Below are 26,276 nucleotides of genomic sequence, written 5' to 3'. Positions count from 1 at the left end.
GGGCCCAGCTTCTGCCAACAGCACCAGTGCTCTGTAGGCACAGCCACAGTCCTCTGTGCAGGTGAAATGCCAGACTGACATCCAGCTCACAAAGGCCTAATTCTGACCATTCTTGTGGTTTCCCTGGCTTGCTCCTGGCCTGCCATACTAGGGACACCAAGTCTAGGTGCAAGCCCTTTCTGAAACTTTTGTCTTTGGCACCTACAGCACACACCCCCATAAAGAGGCAGGACCAGGAGTGTCAGCACAGCTCCTTCCTCAACCTGGAAGCAGCAACCAGACCCATGGAACAAAGGTCTGAGCAGTATGTCTAACCTCAGCAACACACACACACACAGAGCCAGATGGAAACGAGGAGGCTCCTCGGTGCAGGGGACAGATGTTCAAATCCCCCAGCACGGGGAAAGCAGGCACAGTGAGGAGCAGCTGAGCAATATGGCACTCAGCAGGAAGAGCAGCACGCAAGGTCTGAGCAGCTGCCTTTTTGCCTTTTCCCTGCAGCTAAAACAATGTGCACAGAAAGAATCACAAATGCCAACCTGCCTCCAACCACTTGCATAGACAGGGATGCTTTCAGCAAAGTGACCATTTCAGTGTGCTCAGCAAACTGCTCCTCAGAATTTCACCTAAAAGGCAAATCTTTTGCCCTGGTTAAAAAAAGCTCAAAGGCAACAAATTCCTCTCTCTGCTTTGTCCAGTAGCTGCAGGCTACATGGGGCCAAAGAACATAATTCTGCCCCTCAATTTCTCTTGAATCAATACCTTCTGACCTTACCTGAGAGCTCTCTGTATCACATGTGGCTACAGGAGGCCCTGGTTCTTACTTGAAGCTCAAAGGCACTGCCAAATAATAAAGGTCTACCTTGGGATTTTCCCAGTTCAAACATCTGGGATTTGGGCAGACAGCATCAGGAGGGGAGACTCTGCATGGCACCCAAGGGAGACATCCCTTCTTTCCCTGCTCATGTATTCTTGCGTTTCAGTGATGTGTACCAAGGAATGCAGACGGCCTGCTCCCAATGCAAGGGCAGAGGAAGTAGTATCATCGCACACAGGGCAAGCAGGAGGGGAGAAGTGATGACTTACTGTCTGCTTCAAGGCAGGACCAGCTCTACCCAAACCATTCCCACCACATTCTTCTGAACTCACAAGAGCTAGAGGCCCCATATTCCTGCTCTTATCCACAGAGACTGCTTACTGATCTCCTTGCAGCAGGTAAGGATGTGATCAAGAGCCATACACCACAACCTGTCAGAAATTGAGCACTTTCATTCCTCAAAAATGATTTCTGCTTAGTCTTCTCTAGGCCGAATATCCCAGATCACAGAACCAATTAGGTTGGAAAAGACCTCTGAGCTCATGGAGTCTAACCTATGACCTAACACCATCTTGTCAACCAGACCACGGCACTGAGTGCCACATCCAGTCTTTCCTCAAACACCTCCAGGGACGATGACCCCACTGCCTCCCTGGGCAATCCATTCCAATATCTAATCACCCCTTCTGTGAAGAAATTCTTCCTATGTCCAACTTAAATGTACCCTGGCACAGCTGGAGGCTTTGTCCTCTAAATCCCTCAATCTTCCTTTCTCTCACCCTTCTGTTCCTCTCTGGGTTTTTCCACCTGTACCAGGTCCTCCCCAAATGCCATTTTGTTCCAAAGGCTAAGATCAGGCTGCAGAACACCCTGCCTAGGAAACAAGGTGAACTTTAATATGCACCTTGCACATTTTAGTATGTATTAGCAAAAGAGAGTGCAGGAGAACCCCTGATGGCAAAGATGTTAACCTGTGTGTGAGATGCCGTGAGAAAATATGTAGCATAATTATGAAAAGGGCAGAAGGATGGAAGGGATTTTCAGTAAGAGATTGTTGTTAATAGGACCAAAATACTGAGGCGTCCCCTTTACCCTGGAGTAACTCTAAGTGGCTTCCATATAACTTACATGAACCCTCAGAGGATCACATCTTTCCTGTCTCTCCGAACAACTTACACAGACACAAGTTCCACAGAAAATTGCTCCTGTGTTTTGATTATGTAATTTACAAAAAACCACCCAAGCCCAAAAACCAAAAACCAAAGGAGAAAGAAACAAAATCATTTGATTTAGGCAAAAATGGACACTCCTAATTTCTGCCCTCCTGAGATGGGCATATATGTTATCGTTCAAGTCATCCAAAACCAGTGAAGCCTCCGGGCTGCATCTAGAACCCCTCTCAGCTGTAGCAAGACCAGCTCCTGAGACTGCAAGGAAAGGAAATGAAATGTGAGGCTGGGATCATTAAGTTGAAACTATAAGCTCGTGCCACTGAGCCAAAGCCTGTTATATTGACATGGGTTTGTGTCACCCAGCAGCAGACATCATTCTCCATCTCTGCCTGCTCAGTTCCCCTCCTCCCAGGACAGCTGGCAGCACGGTCATCCACAATGTTCTGCCAAGTCTAGCTACAGAAAGCTCCCAACACCCAGCAGGTTAAGTTATAGGGCTGAGCTACTGCAGGGCAGAGAGTATCCTGCTGACTACTCCATCACACTTGGAAGCTGCTGGCAAAGCCCAAAGTGTCACTTCTAGAGGAGTAAATAGCAAAAACCTCAAGTTCCCTTCCCTGGTACAGAGAGCCCAGAGGGAGGTGTTCTTTCTTAAAGCCTCCAATGTTTAAAAGTCACTGAATTTGTACCTCTGCTGTCACAGATGATACTTCTACTCTGTGTCTCCAGTCACCAACTTAGGCAGCAACTCTGAGGGAGACAGACAGCCTTGCCTGGCAGTGAGTCCCAGGCTGAGAACATCAGGCAGAGCCCTTAACAGCTACTGTCCATGTAGCCCACACACCATGCCTGTGCTTTCTTTGTTTTATGTGAAAGTGGATGTCAAAATCAACTCTGATGATTACTCTGTATTATGTGAGTACTCTACCTTAGCATGTATTGCAAACCCACTACAACAACAACCCCTTGGTCCATCTGGTACCACTTGTAGGGAAACTGAGACACCAACCCATGCTGTAGCTTCTTCTAATGAATCCAGGAAGACAAAAGGGAAAAGACTACCAAGAACTTCAGAATCCCCTGCCTATTGGTTTTTCTTGGAAGTATGTTTTTACTCAGCACTCCTTATTAAGTAACAGGAAGGACAGGTTGCTCTGCAAAAGGACAGAAAGGGCTGCTCCATTAAGGCCTCTCCTGGATGCCCTTTCCCGTTGAGATGACTATCCTCAACTCCCTCCTCATCTCCCTCCCTTTGATTTAAGAGTTCCTCTCCTGGCCCTGACAGTAAGGTATTTCTGTCCCACAGATTATAACTCACTCTGGGCTATTATTCAACTCCCAAGCCCTGGCCCTGCTGCATTTAGTCCAAACATAATATCCTTCATGCATATATTATCTGTCTCCCTATTATCTGGAATCATTTCGGAATTAAATTTCAGTCCCGCAATATTGGCTTGAAGAGCGGCTCGCTTTATGGGCTAGTCAAAGGTTAGAATACCAATCAAAATAACACTGCCGATGCAGAGAGACATTTTAATATTCCAAAACCCGGTAATTGTAAAAGGACATAATATTTTTTCCCTGATTACCCCAAAGGCAACACATGTTAACAAGGCGAGGGAGAGAGTGAAAGAAATTTCAGAGTTCAGACAGCTGCACGACAGATTTAAAGGAGAAGTCGTGGACGGCTGCTGTGCTCCAGCCCCAGAGCAGGAGGGCTCCTCTGCCTGTGCCAGAGGTGCTGCGTTCCCTGGGATGCCTCCCCCTGGGAAACCTGTATTCCCAGCCCTGTGTTGTTCGTGCTGTCTGTGCTCCCCATGCCAGCAGCCCTCGAGAGTGCTCTCACTGCAAGGGAACAGCAGCCAGAGCTGTGTGAGACGGACAGGCAAAGATCATCACGGTGGAAGAAACAGCCACAGTCCGCTGGCCTGACCTGCACAGGCAACAGCATTGCCCCAAACTCCTGGTTGAAGCACAGCTGATGTTTTTAGGAAAAAGCCTTCCCTCCTGAGCTGGATAATCCACCACAGCCCTGGGTAAGTTGTTCCAATAGGTAATTACCCCACACCTGATCTGTAAAGATCTGCACCTGAATTACCTTGCTTTGGCTTCCAGGAACTGGAGCTGCTTATGCTTTTGTCTGCTTCTGTGAGGGAACCTCTTGTCACACCTTGGCTCTCCCTTTAGATACTTGGCAACTACAGCCCTTACCCTTGTCTGGTACCATAAATGGCTCCCAGGGTTGTTACTGCATGGTGAGTGCTCTTTTGGTCTTGCAGTTCTCATCCAGTCTTCAAGTTTCCAGAATTCTTTCTGATGCAAATGGGATCCAACATCACATACAGGTCAAATCAGACCCAAAGAAAGAAATGATCCACCCCTCTGCTCCTCCTCACCACTGCCTGTTTATAAATCCAACAGCAGCCGCCTTCTGGATGCAGTATCTGCGCATGTTATCCAAAATGATTTTTATGTTTTCTTTCAGGGCATTGACAAAAGTGTTAAATACAAGAGGTCTGAGAAATAGATCCCTGTGGGACCCCACTAGGAAGACATGCACTCCATGATGATTATCCATTTACAATTAAATGCTAGGAGCTGTCAGTTTGCTCTTTCTTAATCAATGTAATGTGTGCCATGTTGATTTTGTATCACTCTTGTTTCTTAATCAAAATGTCATAAGGTACCAAGTCAAATGCCTTCCAGAAGTATATTACATTGACATGGTTACCTTTATCAACCAAACATGTATTCTCATAAAAAAAATATCAAGTTAGTTTGAAAAAGATCTAGTTTCCATAAATCCACATTGATTGGCATTATATTACCCTCTTTTCATTCTTTATTAATCAACTATGATATCTGGCTTTTCATTACTTTGCCCAGAATTAATGTCAAGATGATAGGGCTATAATTACTTCATCGGTCATCCCATTTGCCCTTCTAAATTACTGGTACAACATTAGCTTTCTTCCAGTCCTCTAGAACTTCCCCCATGTTCAAAGACTTATTAATAGTCCAGGGCATCTCAGCCAGCTCTTTAAAACTCCTGTAAACCAGCCATGCAAAATGCCAACCAATTCACCACTTGACTTTATTAGAAATTTGTGTTGTAACAGCAAACCTCTTGCTCAGCAATATGGCAACCTCTGCCTTTCTGTAAATACAGAGCAAAGTATTTATTAAACACAGTCATTTTGCTGTTATAAGCAATTCCTTCCATTTCCTTCCAGCTATGAACCAGTGCCTTCCACAGACACTTTCCTTTCCTCATCTCTGTGAAAGAGATGCCCTTACCTCCCTAGCCCTGAAGTCACACTTACCCTTGTGTTTCTTTCCACAACCTCTCCCATTTCTGCCCTCTGAGACTTTCCAAAGCCAAGAGCTTCACTGATGGGGTGAAGAACCAAGCCCAAACCCAGCTCCCACTGAAGGAAGGTTTGACAGCGTCTCAGAACAGGCACCCATACTGCAAATGAGCAAAGACCTGGGCACAGTTCATTTATTCATGTGCTTGATGCTCTGGCCATGAAGCACTTTGCCTGAGGAGTCCTCCTCTGGCATTTTTAACCTTACCAGGCATTTTATGTTCCCTGCAGCCAGTAACTCAATAAACAGGAAATTAATAACAATCACTCTAAGTCCTCAAGAAGTTAGACCTCACAAAAGCAACTTCCAAATATATGAGTTAACACATAAACCATTTCTCACCCATTTCAATGATCTTCATCCAAAGCACTCAAGACACTTCAGCACCAAGTGCCTGAGAAGTACTCAGAGCCCTTCCTCCCACCCCAAAGGCAGAAGGAATTGTTAATTCAGAGGAGAGACAGAAAGCTGTTAGCAAATCTTTGTTTGTTTAAGATGTGTTTATTTCTATAGCCAAATATTAACAAAAACATCCTATTACAAGCTTCCCCTGACAGATTTCACAATGCAAGTAGGTGACCTTAAAACATTTGTGAATATGTATAAACAGTTTGCTTCCAAACAGGAATATCTACAGATTAATAAAGGCTGAACCCGGAAAAGGCCAGCTCTGTGCACAGCCACAGCACCCCAGAATGGTCACGTTGTGCTCCCCAAGGCTGTCAACCCTGTTCCATCATGGCCAAAGAAGGAAAGTTGCATTGCTCCACACACATCATTCAACTCCTGCCTTTCATAAAAACTCCCCTGAATTTCAGGAGGATGTCAAACTAAGACCAGTTTTCTGTCAGTCCTAAAGCAGCCACTATTATTTTATCTAAAGACATGCTGCACCCTCTGAACAGAAATCAAAGATGGTCAAAGATGCCAGGACAGCTGTGTGGAGAAAGGGACAGCTCTGTGATGGGTATGAAGATTGTCTTCTTCTAAAAAATAAATAAAATATAATTTGAGAAACAAGGAATAAAACAAACCCTTAGTGGATACATAAAACATTCCTCATATGTTTTAACTGCAAAACATCCAGAGAATAAATGGAAGATCACAATAGTGTACACATGTTAAGAATAACTTCCACAAGCCAGTTCTAGAGTCACAGAGGCCACAAGTGCCTTTGTGCCAGCCCTCTAACAAGTTTTGCTGTGCTGGAAAAGACAATTGAGCAAGAATATGACTGATGTCTCAAATCAAGACTAACACCATGAAGAAGAACTAGAAACACGTGTTCTTTCACACAATGCAAGACCTAGGTTCAAGAAAATGATCTGACAATAGGTTTAAAAGAAACAAAGGGACCTGCATCTTCACACAATGTATGAGTAAACAGAGTATAATTGATGCATAACTAAATAGCTAAAGTCATTGCCACAGGATGCTGTAGAAACTGAAGGCATGAGCAGATTCAGAAAAGGATGTTCAAGTTTCTGGGAGACAGGCATGGTAAAAACAGTGGGTGCTAGATACAGTGGTCCAGGGGCAGCTCTCATTTCTTGATGAGACAATTGCTGGGAATCAGAGAAAGCTGACTCAAGCCACTCTCTCCCTGTTACACCTGCAGGCATCAGCTACTGGCATCTGCATAAAGACAATCTGGGCTACATATTTGGTCTGGCTATTTTGATACCCTCATCATCTTTCTAACATTCTTCTTGCACAAGCTCATCGTAAGAAAATCTATCTTCACCCCTCTTCTTCCACCTCCTCCTTCCTTTAAACTGCTCTCCCTTCAGGATATACTCCCAGCTCAGAGGTGCTGACAACTCCTACTGCCTGCTGGGTTTCCCATTGCCAGGCTCTTGGACACCCTGTGATTGCAGGCATTGTGTCCACAGCCTAACACAGCACTGGTTCCAGCCCCAGGGGTGAGAATTTATCATGGGACCAACCATGCTGCTGCCTCTAGTGGGACCTGGAAAACAAACCACAGAGGCCTCTGAAAGAGCGGAGGGAGAACAAATGGGAGCTGATCCTTGTGTTAGAATAAGCAGTTATGGATTTGCCCAGGCTACCTGAGGATACTTTTGGGGCAGCAGCTTGGTTGTAGCTTGCTAGCTGCAGCAGCAGCTTTCCTTTTTGCATAAATCTTGACCCACGGCCTCCTGCTTTCTGCACACATTACTCCACTGGTGCCCCTCTCTCCTGACATGAAGCACTCTCTGGTATTTCCACCCTGAGCATCCTGCTCCAGTGATGTAGCTCAGGTTCTGCACTTCAGTCCTAACCCATGGGGCCTCTGCAGATCAATACGACAGGTACCTAAGGAGAGCTGGCAGACGGGATTGTGGCTCTCTATTGAGATGGTTTAGGGGGATATCTGAAATGTTGCAGCATTCAAAGAAAGCCTCCTTGCTTTCTGCTCCCCTCCCACAAGGCTGAGCTAATCGAAGTGAAGAACATGATAAACTCTCTGCCCCGAGTCAGCTCTACACTGACAGTTCACTAGAGATACAAGATCGCTCAGTGACATTAAAAATGTCAGCAAACACCGATCAGGCTTGACGGAAGGGATGCTTTAGTAGGCTGGGGAAGCACAGGGCAAGGTAAAACTTCAGCAAACATGGTCAAGTGCACAGGCAGCTTCCCCCCCAGCCCCATCTCCTCCACAGAAGGCTTTTTTACATATCCCAAGACACTGTGGCCACCATTGCAGCAGTCAGATGTGGAGCTCACCACCACCTGAAAGGCCAGATCAATCCAACAAGGTTTGCCTGAGGCAAAGCATGTGTGACAGCTACTGGGGACAATTCCTGTCTCCAGCCTGCCCGAAAGGCAGGTCTTGGAAATTGTGAAAGCTGCCTGCAGGCAAAGTTCTCACCTCAACTGCTCCTGAAGCACAGCAGTGAAAAGGGAAGTTTATTGGCAAATGAACTCTGAGAAAGACTCTCTCACCACTGCAGGAAGATGATCTGCTGAGCTCTGGAGCATCCCACACTCTGGCAGAGGGAGTCTGGACAAGGACTTGTTTTTTAAAATGATACAAAACAGAGACAAAGAGGACCTGAAGCTGTGTGTGCATCCACAGAGGAATCTGGGATGTATTTTGTTGCTACTGCAATACACATAGGTACACAAACTTGTCTATGTGTAATCCTACTTCAGCATCGCCTGGTAGTTGCAGCAGGAGCTCCCTAATTAAGAAAGGTCATCTTGTTATCACTGTTCATAAGCAAAGACCCAAAGAAGATAGAGCACGTGCAGGTGGGGCCATCCTGCAGGAAACTGCTCTCACATATGACGATATGTGCCTGTTTTCTTGAGATCTGAAACATTGCAGTCTCTGCATTATCCATGACCTAGAAATCATCAGTTTCACTCCGCAAGCCCCACCTACCCTCCAACACCTTCACTTACTTCATGGATCAGGTCAGAGGCAGACACAGCCTAGGAGGTATTTCTAGGTCAGGAATGTGCCAGAGGGAGGGAAAAAAGGGCCACCTGAGCTATGCAGGAAAGAATGGGGGGCTAGTTACCTGCCCATTCTTATTTGTCTCATACTGGGAGCTCATCCAATAGGGACTGAGTCTCCATTGGGTCCATCTGCTTGGACAGAATCTAGGCTGGAAATTCTCTCTTGTGAAAACACACAGGCAGTTGCCCCAAAAGCACCTGAAAGCAGTGTGTGACATAGAAAGATCACCACCCCAGGGTAAGAGCAAGTCCCAGGAGAAGCAGCTCTTAGCCACAAGACAGGAGAGGTCCCTGTTCTCCTCTGCAACATGGATCACTTCCCAGAGGGATACAGCATCCCTGGAACCATTCTGTGTTCAGAGGGTGTCAGGTATTAAAGTGTCAGAAAAACTTCATTTTTTTAAGGGACTAGAGGGGCTGAAAGAAGATCAACATTTCTTTCTCACATCCCCTTTCCTGCACAATCTGAAGAAGGTTGAAGCTTTACTTTCCAAGTAACACACCTGCAGAGGAGAACAACCCAACCCACTTGTCCCCATCCTACATGTGCAGCATGTGACCCTTTCAGGGAGCTGGATAGGGGAATATTTCACTGTAACAATTTCCCTCCTGCTCCTGCCTTTGTGCTTGGGACTTCATGGATGCTTAGCAGCCCTCAGCTTTTTGTTGACATGCAAAATACATGAACGCTTACCTTGTAGAAGAGACACTTGCCTGGATATCTATAATGATGAATCCCAGCTCCTAACACACTAAATCCAGGAGCCTTGAACTATGGGAAAGTGCCATATGTCATTCATCCTGAGGCCCAGAGGAGGAGCATGGCTGGATCAACCTACTTCTTAGCAAACATCACGGCACACAGGGATTATTTTTTTTTTTTTTAGTATTATTATTCTGCAGCCATCAACCTGCTGGTTATATTGCTGCTATCCATTCACCGGAAGTTTAGTGAACTTCAAAAGGCGATCATTAATGGTCACTGAACTGCAGAATGCCCCAATGTGCTTTCAGATTTCATTTACCAAGGACCAGCAATCAGCCAAAAGATTTGCTCTGACAGCAGGGAAATACAAGACCCTTTGACAAGTTCAGCCAGGAATGTGCTGCCAGCATCCCTTGTTAAGTTCATGTTCTACCCTATTTGACGGAACAGATCATGCAAATTGTCCTTCTGCGGCCGCTCAGCCTGTCACTCACGCTTCCATTTAAAACAATAAATAAATAAAAGAACAAAAGAAAAGCCTGCAAGAACAACGAGCTGTTTATAAGAAAATTCCACTTACTGAGACCCTTAATTACCAGGAAAAGGCATAGAAACCCAAATAAAGCACTAAATTGGATGGGGGAAGGGAATCTTACTCATCTAAAGGTTTAACCAGGAGGGCCACCCCAAATTCTCTTGTGCACAGACTGCAGCTTCCTCCCTCACCCTGCTCCTGCTTATAATCACACTTGTTCTTTTCTTCCCACTTTGGTTTGTGACTTATGGCATCACCACGTTTTTCTGTGCAGATGAAGCAGCAGAAGATGAGTGCAGGGAGTCCTTGTGGATGCACAGCATGCTGCTCCTTAACCACCCCGTGAAGGCGTGGAGCAAAAGACAAGGCACCAGGCAGTACTCAGTCCAAGGAATTTTGCTTAGCAAAGTGATCACTGATCTCTTAGGTGGATGTGCTGCTGAGACAGCTCCCTTTCCCCATGCCACAAAGAGAAATGCTGATTTTTATATTGGAATATTTCCACATTTATTAACCAGAATGTCATCTGACAGGAACCATGCTCCTAGGAGCCTTAAATGGCTGCAAAACAAAACAAAGTCAGCAGTACCGGTGACAACACAACCTTCACTGAAAATGGGTCTCACAGTGTCCCAATATTATGCAGAGACATTGCACTGTGCCTGCCACAATGGGATTCTCCCCAGCTGCAGAACACATCCCATCAAGTACAGTAAGACTCTATTAGAGGAGATACAATAGGGAGCTGGAGGACTCGCTCAGCCCAGCTTCTGAGAAAATAACTCATTTCAATGCAAAACAGCAGTAGTTATTAGACACCTCCTTAAAGAGGAAAAGTGAAGGACAAGGGGAGGAGGGAGACAGGGAGATAGGGACCATGGCAGTTTGCACAGAAGTACCTTTTTCAGATTAATCCACTGTTTGAAGTAATCAGCAACTGGCAGCCCTAAGTACTGGCATTGTCCTGGTAACCTGTAAGAGAGAGAGAGCAAGTTTGATTTAATCAGTGTCTTGACAACACAAACTCTGTTTTCTTAAGTGCATTTTGTTCAGAGATGGAAAAGACGCTCAGCTCTGCTGTAACATCATGCTGCACATCAGTAACACCATAGCTCTTGGCAAAAAAATCTCATGAGAGTACACCTTGGCTTAAGACTTACATACATCCAGGCTGCTGAAACCTTTTAGACCACACATTTTGAAAAGTTGTGTACAAGGGTAGCACTCAGCTCTTTTCCACACTGGCTAACACACAAACATGACTGGAGTATCCAGGCTGTCCTTGGCTAAGCAAACCCACCACAAATCCCTCCAAAACCATCCTGCTCCGCCAGCAGCTTACAAGGCAGACAAAAAGAGTGACAATTCACCTGTCATGCCTTGGTGCTTCTCCATTTGGCCTTTATGGTTAAAACATCAAAAGAGATATGAAGGAGGGAAGGAGGTACTGAAGCACTCATTTTTTGGATAGCAATGCTGTAGGGCTAAGAAAGCAGATGCTGTTTTCCAAGCAGGTGCTTGGAAGGAGAGAGCAGACACATCTCTGAAGATACAAGGTGGTGCACACTTGTCTCACTAGGGATGTGAGCACAGCAGCCAGAGCTGTGAGTGCACGTATTGATCCTCTCCCCTCCTACAGCAAGCCGATGGAATAGGGCTCAAAACAAAACAGCATCAGTATGGGAGGCGGATTGCCTGGAGGGACAGCAGCACCTCAGGAAAGCTGCTCCTCCCACACTGTGCCGATCCCAGTGTGTTTGCAGGGGAGGCAGGATGTGCCCCTCAGCCGGGGAACGCTGAGTCGCAGAGCATGTGGCTCCAGCCAAGCCTGTGCAGGGACATGAGTTATGTGAGTATTTCCTGGCCACTTTGATCTGATCAAGAGTAATTGATGGATCTTGTTCATTCACATACTGCTGAGCTTGCCTGGGGCACTGGTCACAGGATCTTTAAGTGAAGCAAAGGAACATCCCAAATAAATATGTCAACTAAATAAATGACTAAATTAGCGCTGTTTGTGCATGTTAAAAGTCACAACCCCAGAAATCTGCTTTTGCAAACAGAGAGGGTGGGGAATCTCTCAACTTCCTCAGGCACATGAGGGTTGTAGGAGGAGATTGTAGGGGAGGAGGAAGAGCTATAAGTGCCAGCATCAGCTGCTCAAACACCCAAAGACAGACAACCATGTCCAGGGCAAAGTCTTTTCCTGCTCTCCAAGGAGGAAAGAGTGAATAGTCCAGACTAGTTTTCAGACTCAAGACTGAAACACAGTAACAAGCTCTGGTGAGAAGCGGATACAAGGTAAACACCTCAAGGTGCACCATCAGTGTCCCAGGCAGTACCTGAGGGGTCAGCCCAGTTCCAAACCCTTTAGTGAACAGGGAAACTTCTCTCCAGACATTTCCCCAAGTAAGGAGATGAAGGAGCAACACAGATAATGCACTTGCAGATAGTGTGAGACCCAGGGTAGTGCAGTAGCAGAGCAGTCTGGTCTTGGTGACTCCTCCATTTCTATATAAAGAAAAAGAAGGAAGATGGGAAACATATCCAGAGGAATCTCCTGGGAATATGTGGCCAACAGAGGCAGCACACGCTGGGACCCACCTGTGTAATATCTTTGCCCTTCTTAGCCTAAGAAAGTAATAGACTTCCTATGCCAAAGTCAAATGCCTGGTCCTGAGAAGATGTACATGTGATTACTTAGGACCAATCATTTAAATCATACAAACACATCAGAATAAGAATGTCCAGAGGAATCTCTTTGAAAGCAGGAAGGCTGTCAAAAGAATGAGCAAGGAGCAGGGCCACGGCAATTTGCAGGGCAAGTAGTGCAAGTTGACAGCACAGTCCCATCCCTTGGCACAGCTCCTCTGACACCATCGTGCTGAAATAAAGCACCTGGAGTCACTCCTCCCAACTGCACATTGCCACACAAGCAGCAGCCTGGCCCATGCATTTACAGCCATTACACAGATATCCATGACATCCCCTAGCTGAACAGACCTGACCAGCCCCAAGCAGCATGCTGAGAAAGCTCTTTCTCCAGGAAAGCTTCTTTTTGCTGATGCCCAAATCAAGAAAGATTGCAAGAAAAGGAACCATCTAAAACAAACAACTGGTCTAAATATAGGCACTTGATTAGTTCAGCCTCTTTCAGTCTGCTCATGTTTCGCTAGAGAGGATGATGACAGAAGTTACCAAAAGGTATGTCACAAAAAATTAATTTCTCCTTCAAACCCAAGAGGCTTTCATTAATACAAGTCTCAGTCTAGCTCCAGTTAGAAGAAAAATTATCAATTTACCTAACGTCTGGATAGGGCCCAGAAGAAGTGAGAGCAGCATTGTTCTTGTTAGCCACAGGAATTGACAGCAAACCACCCAGTGCAACGAATTATATCTAAAGCACCACCATCCCTGTGGGACCAAAAGGCCCAGCAAACTGGACAGTCTGGTTCTATTTTCACCCTGAGACTGATGGCAGTGTGCCCTGGGCGTTGGACAGTGGGTCTTTAATTGGAGAAAATAAATGCTGCAAATAAATATGTCAACTAAATAAATGATGCATTTTTGCAAACAAGTAACAACCCCAGAAACTGCCTGTGAAGCTGTGTGACCTCAGGACATTCCCCCTCCCCCTCCGAGCTTGTGCTCCCCTCATTTCTCGTCAGCAGCAGAGGGGCTTCAAGTTTTTCAAACACCAGGAGACCAACACTCATGTTTATAACCTGGGCACGCTGTCAGCAGCACAGACCAAAACATAAGTCTATCCCTGAGCTGGAAGATGCAGTCCTGGTGCCTCCAGGCCACTGGGTCACATCCACTGAGCAAGGATTAGCAAACAATTTCTGTGTGGGTCTGGTCTAGTCTGAATATGCAGCACTCCTGGCACAGGGAACCAGGGGCTTTTGCTGCACAGGACCCAGGTTCCACAGTAGCTATGAGGAAGAAAATACCCCTGCAAAATCTTTTCCCCAGCTCCAAGACTGTCACCTGCAGTGGTCCCCTGACTCTTCAGCCTGGTGACCAGGCAGGAGTTTCTCTATCATCTTTTCCAGGCTGAACTGAATAAGGCACATCTGTGGCTGTCCTGGGGAACAGAAGTACCATGGCCTGTAAGGAAGTATGTCTATTTATGAGACCCACCATTCACTTGAGCATTCACTTATTAGACAAATAAGCTTTTATGCTCAGTACGGCTTCTTGCTCTTGCCAGAGCCAAACTTGCTCACTGAGGGCACCTTTGCTTTAGCAGAGAGCTCAGGATTTGGCCCTCCCTTAGGTAAGGGAGAAGAGAAATGACGGCACATTTTGCTGCATTCAATATCCCATGATCCTTCCAGTTTTCGAATGAGGTCTAACTGGCTTTCCAAACACTGAAGCTCTCACTCCTTGAGGAGGAAGCTGGCTTTCAAAAACCACCCCATCAGCCAAACTGCATTCAATATAGAGAAACTTGAAAATGGCAGTGGGAATTTCCAGCCTCTAATGCAACACTGGTGCTCTGTTCTTCCAGAAGCAGAGATGGGAGCGCATAACTTCTGCTTGCTCCCAAAATGCAGATCCCCTTTGGGCAGAAGAGCAAGTGACATCAGGCAGCACACTCCACCACCTAAGCAAGTCTAAGTCTGTCTTAGACCACCACCATGGTCAGCAGTGGCGACTCTGCACCATTTTCAGAGAGCTTTCACCACCCCAGGCTCAGATTTCCGTCCAGCCCTGCTTTACCACCCTGCAGGGTAAATGGGGTCTGCAGATGAACGAGATGCAAATTGGAGGTGAGGTGACATGGCTGCATTTCTGCTGTTGAAGCCGGCTCTCTCCAAGGCAGCAAGAAGCGCATAGCTCGGCGGTGATAAACGGCCTTGCTTTAGTTATCACTTTCCTTAAGTTAAGGAGAGCAGCCTAGTGATGGATGGGCTGGAATTCGGTTATCAGGGAAGGCTGTCAGCCAGAGTTGCCTATCTCCACACACATTTAGCAGGGCGTCATTATGCGATGGCATGGAGTTAAAATATGACCAAGGGTACTGAAAGAAAAAGAACAGGATTAAAAAAGAAAAAAAAAGGCAAATTGAGCAACAATAAAGGAGCATGAGGCAAGAACGTTATCATTCTAGTGACACCTTTTATCTCAGTCTGGTTAGCTAAAGCAGGGCACAAATTGGTCCTTCCTCCACTATTGTATCCTCTTGTACAAACAGAGGCAGATAAAATGTGTCACCAGTGCGATAGCATATCAATTTAACCCTAATTATCTAGAGGGTCAGACGAAGAAATAGGGGTTTCTCATTTCAACAGGTCCCTCCATCTCTGCTCAGAGCCAACACATTAATATGGAAGGGGGAGGGGCAGCCATAATTGATTTCCGTCACTCAGGTGGTTCTGGCGTATAAAAAATTAATGCTTGATTCTCCCAACTAATCAGAGCTGGTTAACGTCCATCTGCTTCTGGGTTCAGGATGTCAGGAGACAAAGAAATTGGGCCACTTGCTACACACAGGGTGTATTGATATCGAGGCAGTTAAAAAAAGAAGTTCCTCTGTGGGAAGTAAAAGGGACTTGAAATCTTGGGGTTTACAGACCTGATCTTAACATTCAAAAAAAAAATCCATTCCCTGGAGACCTTGCATTGCAAGAGATGCAGAACATTTTAATTGTGTCCTGGCCAATACCTGTGCATTGGGCTGCAAAGGCCTGCATTGGCAGGCTTCTGCCTTGGAAATCCTTCACTGAAGAAGGAAGCTGCTCGGATGCTGAAGCACACAACAGCACCATGGTGAAAGAGAGGAGCCACCTCATGGTGGCTCATGGTGAAAGAGAAATCACCTCAGCTGGGCCCCTTCGTTCAAAGCAAGGCTGGTCAACGTTCTGGACCACACAGCTTGGGGGTGCTGCTCTGTTTTCATGTAGAGTGGCATGTCTGCCTAGCCAAGAGGAAAGCTTAGGTTCCTCTCCCAACAGCACAAGCTAGCAAGGGAATAACATCTAGGCTAAGGCACCTGAACTGATTTAGCAGAGAAATGGCACCACAACAGGCAAAGCTGCGTCTCTCTGCACTTAACCTGCACTTACATGAGATGGGGCCAAGCTAGGAATTCAAAGCAGCTTAGGTAGATCCATACCCTCCCACAGAGGCAGCTGCAGGCTCCTAAAACCACAGTGCCAGACCAGAAGGCCTCTGTCAGGGCAATGTCACAGCACCCATGCACAGTAGAGTGGCCCAGGCACAAAGAACAGCCCAAGCCACACTGCAGGCTACAAAAACAGAAGCATGCTGACATACACTTCCACAAAAATCCCCAAACCCCAACTCCCTCATCCCAGTAATTGAGGTTAGACTGGGGCAACTTTCCTGTGTAACCAAGAGCTTTGGCACGGAGGTGTCTCCTCAGTGCCGGAGTCACTTTGCCACTCAGTGCAAACAGGCTTCTGTCGAAAGTGAAGGACAAACCCCCTGCCAGACCTCTGGTTCTCCACTCTCACACTTCTCAGTCCCACAGACCAGCCAAGAGGCCAGAGGAGCCCACCTGCTCTTGCTTCCCACCAGATAAGCCCTTGTCAGGTGACTGTACCCCACTCTCACCAAGCACACACAGTGCCATCTCTCTCTGCCCCCATCAGTGCAGGACAAACCACACCTGCATGGCTGTACTTAAAATTCACAAGCAGTAGCTGTGGAAAGACAGTACATCTCGAGAGGGTCTGAAAAGCCCTGGGCTTTCACAGAAACCCTGAGACAGGACCCATCTCCCTCCCTCTTTGCTTTCTTTCCACCCTCTCAGTTCTCTCAACCACCCCCAGACTTGTCACAGTGCAACAAGCCTATGAGCCACACATCACCTTTAAATATCAGCATGCATGAAGCAGGGACATGAGAGCAGGGAAGTGGGAACAGACAGAGCAAGCCTCCATCGCCTGTCAGGTAACACTAATGAATTTCAACACCAGCAGCCATTGCCTCAGACAGGCTGGTGAGAGGAGACAGAGTTACAGCGAGAAGCCTTTGCAGGAGCAGCCTGCCTTTTTTCAAAGCCCCCTCTGTTAATAAATGTCATTGTTGAGCAGGCTGCAGCAGTCCTCAAACCAGGATGGCGTGGGCTGGGGGAGAGACAGGCAACTGACAGCCCTCAGGATGCCTGGGCAGCACAGCCTTTTCTTCTGCTGCTTTCCCAGACAAGAGCCAGGAAAAGGAAGAAGACAGGTCACTGCTATTGGCATAAAGCTATCTTCCATTAAGGCCCCAGTACCCAAATAACAAACCTCCACAAAGAGCCACAAGTGCAACCCCAACATCCTCCAGTCCTGTTCACTGGGATGGATGGAGGCTCTACAGCAACGAGTCCTGGAATGGGCAGAGGGATGCAGAGACATCCAGACACACTGCCTGCACTCCTGACAGCAGCAAAGGGTTACAGAGCAGTCGGCCCCTTTGCTAACACAAATGCATTCCCGAGGCAGCACAGGGAGAAGCATCCAGCACACAGGGCACTGTATGGCAACCGCACCGATGCACAACATGAAGGTCAATGCAAGTCTTCTTTACAAATGTCAACCTGTCATCTCTGGATATTAATGAGGGCTGACCAGCAGCTAAAATGCATCCATGCTCCATTAGTAATAAGAGAGACACGAAGCAGGAGAAGAGCACACACCACGGCACTTGGAGGCACCAGTGGGTCTGCAGGGCCTGAGGAGGTGTGGTGATGCACAACATAACTTAGGCCACTCCAGATGCCCAGGAAAGAAAGCAGTTGCCACACAAACCCCTTCACTGGAGTGTGTATTTTTTGCCCATCAGTCTTTAATTAGATTAGTGTAATGAGGCCAAAAACACAGGCTAAGCAGCAAGGCTAATACCTGGCACTTTCAGATCTTCTTTCTTTTTCTGCAATGCCAATTCTGGACAGAGCTGCGTTCTCTCTCTACCAGACAAATTCCTGCCTAAGAAGCCTAAAAGGCAAGCTGCAAGCCTTAACAATTGGGACTTGTAGCAGCATTGGCTGAAATATCTGAACACCCATCACATGCTAACAGTGTGATCCCTATTTTCTAAATTTTTGCTGGGTACTAAGAAATTTGAGAGAACCTCAAGAGCCTTGCTTTCCAAGCCGCTAGCCAGTGAATGGAAAGGGGTGTTAGTCTTTTGCAGCGAGAGCATTGTATACACTAGGGACATAATTCTGCCACAAAAAGCACACAGGGCAAGTGGCTCATTGTGACTCGCTGCAAAGGCACTGTGTGCCTTCCACTGCCATCAACCTTAATGAAACATGAATGCATTTAACACCAAGTGAGATCTGGCCCTTTTATGAGTATCTGTCTGTGCATCAGCGAGATGCTGGCAGAGATGCTATCTCAACATTAAAAGCAAGGCTGTAACACAGCAGGTATTCAGCCTCCAACAGAAGATGTTCATCAACAATTGCACACACATGATGCTACAATAAATCTATGTGCTACTTCTTAACAGCTTCTCTTAAAAAGATTCATAGCTCTATTTACTGGGCCTGATTCAGCTGCTAGGCATGTGGGAGTAAATCTAGAGTAACTTTACCTGGAGTTTGTAAACAGCCAGGAATAGTAGTATCAGAACTGAGCTTCTTGATTTTTAAATAAGTACTTAATTACCATGCAGGAAACCAGACCTTGCTGGCTCCATGCTTCAGCTGAGATTAGAAGCGCAGCAGGCGGAAGATTTGCACTACTCCAGATTTATGGAGGGGTAGAGCAAATGCTCTCACCATCCCTTCCAGACACAGAGAACAACTAGGTGGACTTCCCTTTGACATCAGAAATGCATGACACTGTTCCCAAGAAAAGAGAAACTGCAAGGTCTCCAAGGCTGAGGTAACCTCCCCAGCCCTGGGAACTTGACCCTATGAAAAACCCCTACAAACAGATTTTTACACATAAAACTTAGTGTGAGAGTCAGTCTGCTTACTAAACAGCATTTTATGAAAAGGAGTGTACAAAATTGAATACTGTGTTCTCAGTGAAAGTCATGCATCCCGACCACAGGCTGCAGCATGTGATGGTCCAATTTGTCATCAGGAAAAACTCTTCACCATTCAGGTAATAAAAGCATTGGAACAGATTGGTGGCAAAATCTCCTCCCCTGGAGACAGTGAAACTCATCTGGAGAAGACCTGGAGCAACCCAATCTAAGTTTGAAGTTAGCTCTGCTTTGAACAGGTGGTTGGATTAGAGATCTCTATTTAAATTATTCTGTGAATTATGCTCCAGCAGTGCCTGATTACACAGAGCATGTGTCCTTTCTCTGTCTATATGGTCTCTTAATAAGTCTTTCACACAGACACTAATTTAGTAATGGCCTGGTTCTCTGCATACTAGCTGCTTTAAGAGGGAGCATTCAGACTTCTGCTGCAGAACACTGTAATTACGCACTGAGTAAGGGAATGTATCTAATGAAATGGATGCACACACAACACACTGCGTCTAAGCCCCTCAAAACCAAAACATGCACAAAAACTAAGCTAAAATTAAATATAATTCTCCTCCCACTGTACAAATCCCACTGCAGAAGTATTTCTCCCAGGAAACCTGAAGGTGCAAGACCTAGAGCCAAGGTGCTCCTCTAAATTAAGAAGACATGTACTGTCCCAGGCCTTCGTTAGATCTGCTCTCCGACAGGCAGGAGGAAAACTTGCCTCTTCCAAGTCTTGCCTGTCTGGACCATTTAGCATATAAACTCTTCAGGACAAGGGCTGCTCTGCTATGAGTCATAAACTGTTTAGTGCCTAATGGTAAAGCCTATAGACGCTTAACATAATAGAATCATGTCACTTAAGGGCCATTAGTCTCCAGTCTAAACAGCACTTTCCCAGTCACAGAGGGAACCAGCCAACTGAGGAAGGCAGGATAAAGGACGTGGGTGGTCAGTCAGGTCACTGGACTCTCAGACACCTGATGTGAAGCCCCAAGCATGACAGAGCCTGGCCAGAAGGCATGGGGGAAAGTCATGGCAGCTCTAGCAATCAAAAGTTTTGTCTTTTGAGCTTTCTTGAACCACTCGAATCTGCTGAAAACCCCTGTCTGCCAGGTCTGTCTCCACCTTCAGCCATGGTTCTCAAGGGGAAGAGCCTCTCATCCACAGAGGGAGTCTCCAGCCTTCTGTATCACCTCTCCTTCCACTCACTGAAGCAGAGTATTTATCCACAAGAAAAGATGCCATTCTGTTTTGTGACCCTGTTTGAACCCCTCTTCTTTCCTGGCATCATCTCTGTCTTCCTCTGGTACCACATCACCCAATTTTACTCTCTCAACTGACTTCTGCAATTGTTTCTTCTTCCCACTTTCCACTAAAGGAAAGAGAGAAATCCTAATAGGAGCCTTTCTGAAAAGGGGTAAACCGCCTTCCTGTGCCCTATGATGATACACAACCCAAAACTGCAAGCACAGCAGCTTCATGGGCTCTCATGCTGTCAGCACCGGGGACACTGGCACGCTGGGTAGCAGGATCTGAGCACAAGTTTCTGTGCACATTACACATGCACAGGGGAAAACAAGTTTGTCTTTTCCTTGTGGGGAAGAGACTGCTCCACCTCCAAGCACAAGCTGCCATTAGTATTTGCTTCGCCGGAGAGAGGGAGCAGCGAATCCTCCAGAGCAAAGGACAAGTGCAGCAATTAGGATGCAGGGGCTGCGGGAGCTGTTTAACAGCACGACCCAGAGGTCAGTGCCGCCGACTCCCAGCCCTGCATAAATATTGTATGAGCTGGGGAGAGGGGCTGTTATGGCCACCCTCAGCGCCAGCCCTCCCCCATCCATCGCCACTCTGCATCCAGCTAGATACGCCAGCAACATTATTTACAGATGTGACAGTCAGGAAAATCACTTCAGTAACTAAGGGAATGGGAATGAAGGCTGCACAGCAGAGCAGGCGCCTGGGAGCAGGCTCCCATCTGCACCTTCTGCCTCCCCTTACAGCCCTGCCGAACGGCACGGCCTGTTCTCAAACTGGTGCATGAAATACCACCAGGAACAAGGAGGGGAGACTGTGAGCTCCCTCTCAAAGCTTGCCCAGGGGTTTGATTATCAATGCTGCTGAAGGACACTTCAGCTAGCAGCTGCCTTCCAGTTTCCTCTGCTAGACCTGCCCTTTGGAGGGAGCTTTATATCACTCTAACAAGAGGTTTTAGAGGGAGCTTCCCTCAGACACTGTGCAGACTTGCAGAAGGCTCCCCACTCCAGCACAGCCACAGGGGCTCATCCCTGCTGAAACTCCCCCAGCTGCTCTATTTGGTACCAGCCACCTTCCTCACACATGACCTATTCACTCCTTATTCCCTGAAGGACTGTCTTCACCTGCAGCTTCAGTCACACTGATGATTGCCATCATCTCTACTGTATCCTGGAACATCCTCATTCTGCTGCCCACTTTTTTTGCCGTGATGCTCTGCACAAATACAAACTGATCTCAGATTCACCGAGACTGAAGGCTCCTGAGGACAAGGACATGGGCCATTCTCCAACTGTACCAGCAGCCCATGAATTCCTAGGGACATGCTGCTAATAAACATCACAGCCCAGGGCAACACATGAGAGCTACAAGAAGGAAAACACAGCTTGGACGTGCTCCTGCCCATGATACCTCTCCAGAATTTTTTTCATTGTTCTGTGTCTGGTTGCTGAATCCAGGGAAGGCAGAAGCCCTGTCTTACCATTAGCAGCTTTTCTAAACTCACTGTGCAATTAATGGGCTTAATTATTGATGGCAAAGGCAAGGAAGGGAGGAAAGAAAGAGCCAACGAGGAGGGAATGATGTGGGGGTGGCAGGCGCCAAAGGTCTCCGAAGATCTTCCCTCAGCCTAGAGCAGAGAAAGAGCCCCTAGCCGCTCTGCTGCTCCCACGGCCCTGCTCTAATGCTCCCTGACATGCCTCTGAAGACAGCGAGCTGTTTGCAGTCACCACCGTGATTTGTTAGTAATTATTTTCACGGTGTCACATTGCTGTCACTCTCTTAACAAAGAGACAGGCAGCCCGAGGCTGCCTGCAAGAAAGAACCAACAGAGAAAAGGAATTGTCAGGCACCCAGGGATCCTCTTTGCTTCCTGGGTTTCTCAACCAGAGTCCTTACCAGCTTCTGAAGCAACTTCTGAGGAGAAGTGGCAAGTCAGAATCATCTCCCATCCTGGTCACAAGAAGAGGAATTAATTACTTAGCCCCTTCTCAATATCACCTTACCTGTAAATCCAGTGCAAGACCCAGGTGCTTAGAGCCCCTTAAGCCAGCAATTTGCTTCAGGCCTGCAGCAAACGCAAAACAACCTTGGCAATTGATGACTTTTAGTGCTCTCCTTCCAAGTCCCAATTTCTTTTCATGTGGTCTTGCCATTAGAACAGCAATCCTTCCCAAACACAGCAATCCTGATGACAAACCCCTGCCTAAGTCTATCATCCTCACACATTAACCCTCCAGACTGTTCACACATGCTCTTCCTACACCAGACTCATTAATTCCAACACACTGCTGTGCTCTGCTTGGCAGTAACATTTCCCTTGGCATTTCACAATGCCAGGGGACCTCAGTAGCTTCCTCACACCTGAAATACACCTCTAATGGCTTGCTACCTCTGTTTTCTCATACACAGCACAGTGCCTTGACAAAGAACTTCCCTGCTTGAACCACATCCAGTCCATCCATCCATCCAACCTTTGGCTGACCTGTCAGTCAGTCCAAGGTAATCACTCCTTTCCCAGAAAACATGGTGCTTGCTTGGGCCCCCAAGGAATGGAGGCTACTTTGGCACATGAAGTGTCACACGAAATAAGGATATAGAGATGAAAGTATGAGACACCTGGCCAGACAACCTTTAAAGCACTCTTGAGCTCTGTGAAGAAATAAAGTGGACTTCCTCTAGAGAAATTCCATGACTGAACTACTCCCAGCGTAAGTGTTCTTCCTGTGCCTGCTTACTGATGGTGCACAAGGGTCAGTCTCTGCAGCCGTGGGGAAACCTGGGTATTAATTCACCCTCTTAGCATAGGGAGAGTTTGGAAATATTAAGCTTCACAGTCTAAGGAAAACCTTCCTACAATTAACTGCATGGAAGAGCTCTGTCTCAGAGGGCGGCTCCTTTTCAGGGGTCTTTTTAATAACCAAGAAATGGCATATACATGCTGTGAAGAATTAGGATCACCATTGGGAAGCTAAATGGTCCATAAAATGTAAAAGTTCTTTTCAGAGCTGGGAGCATTGTGAACTGGAGGAGAGGTCTTGGCAACCTCCCACCAGCCTACTCCATCCACCTGGTTTGCAGGGAGAGACGTGACTCCAGGCAGGGATGAGGAACTGAACTCAGCTGGTGCCCAGGCACCTTGGGCATGCTGGCTGACAGCCAAGACCTGGTTCAACATTCAGGTGGAAAAACTGAAGCTAGAAAATTAGAGATGACCAAGAGGCATGTACAGAGGAAAAATGAAGGGTGTCCCAGGGTGTAGGTGCCAGGCAGTGAGGAGGAGAAACCCTTGCTCAAAGAGGAAAAACTGGTAGGACCAAGGCAGGATGAAGTCCTGGGCAGTATGAGCTTCCCGGACACAACCCTACCAGGACATTGCTCTGCTTCCTCTGTATTCTTCCCACAGACTTTTCTATTCTGCTGGCACTTCCACAGGTCTCACATCATTGCTAACACCTGGTCCACATCAGTGTCTGAGCACATGACACCGCCTTTGTGGTGCCAGGCAGCACCTGGCAGCACCTGGGCCAAACACCAAAAAAGGTGACTCCAACATGAAATGGACTCAGCTCAAAAATTAGTCTGCAGCTCCGGTGTCCTCCCAAGTCCTGCACACACCTGGTCATCCACTCCTGAGGATACAGAGTCACTGGACAAGGCACAGGAGAATATGCTGGAGGGAAAATACCAGGGATGACCTCAAGATGGCCCAGTAGGTCTTTGCCAGCCAGGAGCTTCAGAAGGAAAGGGACTGAACCTATCCAGGAAAATGGCTCCCAACAGGAAACAAACATCCAAACAAAATAAAACATTTTCAAGAAAGCTATAGACTCACACAGCAGAGCAGGTGAAAGAGGAAGGATGCTGCTCCCAGGCTGGCAGTATTCTTCAAGCAGAGCTCTCCAGGCAGAGGAGCCATGAGCACATCTGTCCCAGCCAAGCCACTGAGAGGGCAGCACTGGGGCCAACACACAACTGCTCTGCTTCAGCTGTGAAGTAAGAAGAGTTGGGATCCAAAGGAAGACAGCTGACATTTCAGACCCAGCATGAAACTGGCTGTCTAACAGTAGAAAAATTAAGCTGTTTTAAGAGAAAATGAACACTTTGTGGAGCTAATCTGTTTTTCACACATGCCACAAACAACCACTCAGACAGCAAACAGCCCTCAAGTGATTGTCCTCTGCAGTTCCAAGCCAACCAGCTTTTCAATTTCCCAAGGCACAGAATCACCACAATCCTGAACTGCTATTAGGGGGCTCTCATATAGACAGAAGATAGGGTGGTTTTTTTACCATTATAGAGCCGTTGATTTTGAACCTATTTTGCCTGAATTCACTAAAATACTAGACACAGAATTCACCCTAGTGATTCCTGGTGCAGAGGGAATTATGGTTCCCTACTCTATGAACAGATGATATTGAGACCACTGATTTATGTCCAGTTCGGTGTGACTGTTTTCAAAGAGCTTGAGTTAGGTTATCCAGGGGTAGAAAATCTACCTTCCCCCTTATTACTCCACCCCAAAGGTTCAGTGGTGGAAATACAGCACATGATGCAATGCCTGTCTCATTCTCCCCCACACTGCAAATTTATTTTTAAGTTTCTCAAGCATCTTTTACGCTACTTCCAACTTCTTTGGTCTTAATTCCCAGGTAGCAGAGTCCTGCTCCCCACAGTGCAACGGGCACCACAGCTCAATAAATCTGTAGCCACTACAGCCCTGACTATGACAAATGTCTTTGCTATGATGTGCCAGATAAGGAAGAGACCTGAAGGTGACAGTCCATTGCATGATGATCCCTATGCAAAGATTTCATGTCCAAAGTTTAATCTAAAGGCATTCCCAGACATCTAGGACAATGTAACTTGTAGAAGCCCAAGCAACCAATTACTTCAAAAAAAGACAAGAACAGGAGTCACCCAGGGTAACTGGTACATAAGGATAACAAAAGTCAAGTCTGGTATATTCATTTTAAATAAGAGTGTACAGAGGGGGAATCTTAAAATCCGAATTTTTTTTTTTGCATAAGTGATATCATTTTCTTTAAAAACAAAAAGCTGGACTGCAGGGTCATAGAAGTGAATGGGGTCAGTGCTATTCCCTGTAAGTGCTCACAAGGCTCCCTTGCTTAGCTCTGGCAAAGCACTTTAGGATGTAATTACATGAACAACTCCATCAGCAAATCTGACTCAAAAGGTTCCTGACCCTGGATACTCAGTCCCATCCCTTCACTGTAGTTCACACCACACTCTTTGTTCAGCCAGTGTAACCATGTGAAGAGATACAGCATAGGCTTGTTCAGCAAAATGATCCCCACTGAAAAAACATCACCAAGCTAATCCAAAGATCTTAGTTGGAAAGGAATTGTTGTATTAGCTGTAAATGCAGATGACTACATTATCTTTCAGTTGCCAGATCTTTCTTGTACTCTCAACTCTGAACACACCTCTTCCCCTGCTGCCACACAGCCAGCCCACCCTATCCCTTCTCCTGCCTTTCCTCATGACTACCCAAGCGTTCCCACTCACTCCAGTCAGTGGCCACCTGCAATCTCTCTCTGAGGCAGAGGCTACCGACCCCCTCCTGGTTCTGTGATAAAGAACAGCACGTACAGAGGACACTAACACCAACAATTCTTTTCCATTCATGACCTAATTCTGATCTCAAAAATGTCCAGGAGACTGGAAAGAGCAATCCATTGCCACATTTAAAGCTGGTCTGAGAAGACAAGCATGCTCCCAGCCTGTGTAACTTGCGAGGAAAGAATTAAAACAGTAAGACAAAATTAAGCAATAGTATAATTTACTGCTTAGAATTTACTAATATCCAACCTAGGAAGAGCACCAAGGGCTATAAACATTTCGAGACACTTCACTATGTTTTATCACTATATTAGAGAGTACTTGCCTTTTAACACTTATTTAAGAAAATAAAAAACTTCTGAGCAATGGTTTCCTGTGAAGACATAAATTAGCATGTTCTGATCAGCCACAGCAGCTGCAGTACAAGCA

The 26,276-nt window shown here is 46.6% G+C and overlaps 1 protein-coding gene across 5 annotated transcripts in view; it reads right to left on the bottom strand.

The window, feature by feature from the left end:
- The window catches only part of ERI3 (ERI1 exoribonuclease family member 3), a 130,395-nt gene that overhangs the window by 67,398 nt on the left and 36,721 nt on the right, over nucleotides 1-26,276 (bottom strand). For all 5 annotated transcript variants that reach the window (XR_010081449.1, XM_063407241.1, XM_063407244.1 and 2 more), the window contains one exon: nucleotides 10,967-11,039. Coding sequence is in view for 4 of the 5 variants with exons in the window: in XM_063407241.1 (XP_063263311.1) it covers nucleotides 10,967-11,039 (73 nt within the window). In the remaining variant the exon portion in view is untranslated. The remainder of the gene's footprint in view (nucleotides 1-10,966; nucleotides 11,040-26,276) is intronic.

The sequence above is a fragment of the Prinia subflava genome, chromosome 10 (assembly GCF_021018805.1).
Source record: "Prinia subflava isolate CZ2003 ecotype Zambia chromosome 10, Cam_Psub_1.2, whole genome shotgun sequence".
NCBI lineage: Eukaryota > Metazoa > Chordata > Aves > Passeriformes > Cisticolidae > Prinia > Prinia subflava.
Note: the sequence above shows the minus strand (reverse complement) of the source record. Positions and strands in the feature narration are given on the sequence as shown.